Below are 2,505 nucleotides of genomic sequence, written 5' to 3'. Positions count from 1 at the left end.
ATCAGAGTTAAAAAAAATTAAAAGATTGATGAAAAAGAAGTTATCAGACACACTATTTGTTTTTTTTATGCAAGGGTTGTTCACCTCAATTAAAGATTGACTTAAGCAACAGCCGATTAAAAAAGTATGGAGTTGTCGAATAAGCCCAACATTGGCTATTTCAGTAATATGTTATAGAATAGAGTCTTTTAATACAATATGCTTCTCTCAGACAAAAATAACACTTAAGGGAGTAAAGAAATGAAGTAGCATCACATCAAGGAAAGAGATAATTCTCAGATAGTAATCATAGTATTTCATGAATATTCAAAACAAAATACAAAGGAGGAGATTGTAAATACATGTATGGTACTTCAAATTGCCCTCGATCATTTACATCAAATCTGTAATGTAGAGTTAAAGTAACATCTTCGTTTTGTATGTCATAAGCATGTTACTTTTCTATTAGGTTACTAAATTCATGAAAATGCTTTTCGAATAACTTCATTATATGGTCATCATGATTATCTGAGGTAGGTGGTCGAATCAACAATCTGACACACTCTGAACTTTAGCTCTCGATAATGCAACGTTGAGTTGATGAAAAAAACAGGCTCGTGTAAATAAATACCAACAAAATCTAATAGTTGACCTTGTGCTTTATTTATAGTCATTGCAAAACATAGTCGTATAGGAAACTGTAATATTTTGAATGGAATAGGGACATTTTCATCATTTGACGATATTAGTGGTATTCTAGGAATAAATATATGTGTACCCTTAAAATCACTAGCGGCAATTTTAGCACTTATAATATGCATTTTGAAATCACAACATGTTAATCACGTGTCATTACATAACCCTTCACAAGGATTTAGATTTCGCATTAATATAACTGGATAATTTTTTTTAGAGTTAACTTGTACGAAAGCAAGCCAGGAGGGTTTAAAGTATGCAGAAAATCTTCAAATTGACTTTGATCAGTGCGTTCAACAGTTTCATCAATAGCAACATATTTCTTTGTTGTAAACGAAAATTTAGCAATAAGCATATCATTTAACTCATCAATAAAGTCATTTTTTATTGTTAAAATAATAGGAGAAGTTACTGAAGGTGAATCAGAAAAGAATGTACTTACATTTAGATATGTGATCTTAAGTAATTCATCTAAAGATTCTTCTTCAAATGTAAAAGGAATAACTATAGAATCTGGAATTTCAATTTTGTTATCACAATTGACTTTTTCTATTCCATTTCCAATTCTCATCAAATATTTACAAAAGGCGGGATCAGATTTGATACGCATATTTTCAGTTAACTGTAATTTTTCAAGTCGATTTTAAATATTATAATATAACAAGCTTTCACGGATATAGTCTTCCTTTTTTCCATTTCGAACTACATGAAGGGTTTGTCTAAAATCACCTCCAAACACAACTACTTTCCCATCAAATAGTGCATGTGAATCCATAATATCTTTCAAAAGCAAATCAAAGACTTCAATCTTCTTACTCTTCACCATTGATACTTTGGTCCATACAATTAGCTTTGCATCTCGAATTAAATTTACTAGTGAACTTTGTTTACTAATGTTACAACTGAAGTTTTGATCAATATCAATATGAATTTTAAAACGTGAATGAGCAATTCGTCCTCCAGGGAGATGGAAGCTGCAACATCTGAGTTTGTTGTTGCTAGCGCAATGAATCCTTTAGATCGCACGGTAGCTAACAAAGCACGATATAAAAAAGTTTTACCTGTTCCTCGAGGACCGTCAATAAAGAATGCTCCCCCTCTAGCTGAAAATATTCTGGTAATAATTACATTGTATGCTCTTCATTGTTCAACATTCAACTTTTTTTCTAACAATATATCAGCCTCAGATTCAGTAATTGTTCTTTCAAAGTGAGCTTCTCTTGCTTCTTTTGCTTCTCTAGAAGTCTAGATAATTTCAGAAATAAATTTGTACTCATTAACATTGTGTCCCATCAGATGTAAAGTTTCATTAATATGACTCAAAACTTTATGTCGAATATCTTTCGTGGGAAGATATGGCAAAATCTTAAAGTCTTCTGACATCGAATCTTCAAACATTTCCCATAAGTCTTTTGGATTAGTAGGACAACAATGTACCAACAATGTGGAAAATAGGCGTCTTAGACTTTAAGGGATCTAATAGCTCACCGCCTCTGACATACAATCAATCAAATTACTATTACAATATAATAATCCTTTTTTCTCTGCGGCCTCTCTAAATGTATCACAACATACTCCATTCACTGTTTGTATATCTTCATATGATTTTGGACCTCTTATATTCATTAATAATAATCTAAGATATTATCTTTCTCCTTCAGTAGGGTGACACGTTACCACACGCCCAATAGTACCTTGTAGTTTGCGGTGACTCCATATTTTCTCACTTACTGACCACACAAAGTGTTCTGGGAATTCTTTATATAACAAGTAGCATCATCATTTGTTTTATTCATATAGAAAAATTCAATTAACATCGTTTTTCTAATC

General features: G+C 31.6%; 1 protein-coding gene across 1 annotated transcript; it reads right to left on the bottom strand.

The window, feature by feature from the left end:
• Positions 1–865: 865 nt before the first annotated feature.
• On the bottom strand, positions 866–1,501 carry LOC142173632 (uncharacterized). The gene is made up of 2 exons (XM_075239258.1): positions 1,382–1,501; positions 866–1,297 (listed from the first exon to the last, which is right to left on the bottom strand). The coding sequence occupies exons 1-2, from the start codon at positions 1,499–1,501 to the stop codon at positions 866–868; spliced, it is 552 nt and encodes a 183-aa protein (XP_075095359.1).
• Between the last annotated feature and the right edge of the window lie 1,004 nt (positions 1,502–2,505).

The sequence above is a fragment of the Nicotiana tabacum genome, chromosome 19, assembly GCF_000715075.1.
Source record: "Nicotiana tabacum cultivar K326 chromosome 19, ASM71507v2, whole genome shotgun sequence".
NCBI lineage: Eukaryota > Viridiplantae > Streptophyta > Magnoliopsida > Solanales > Solanaceae > Nicotiana > Nicotiana tabacum.
This window is presented reverse-complemented; position numbering and strand designations above follow the sequence as displayed.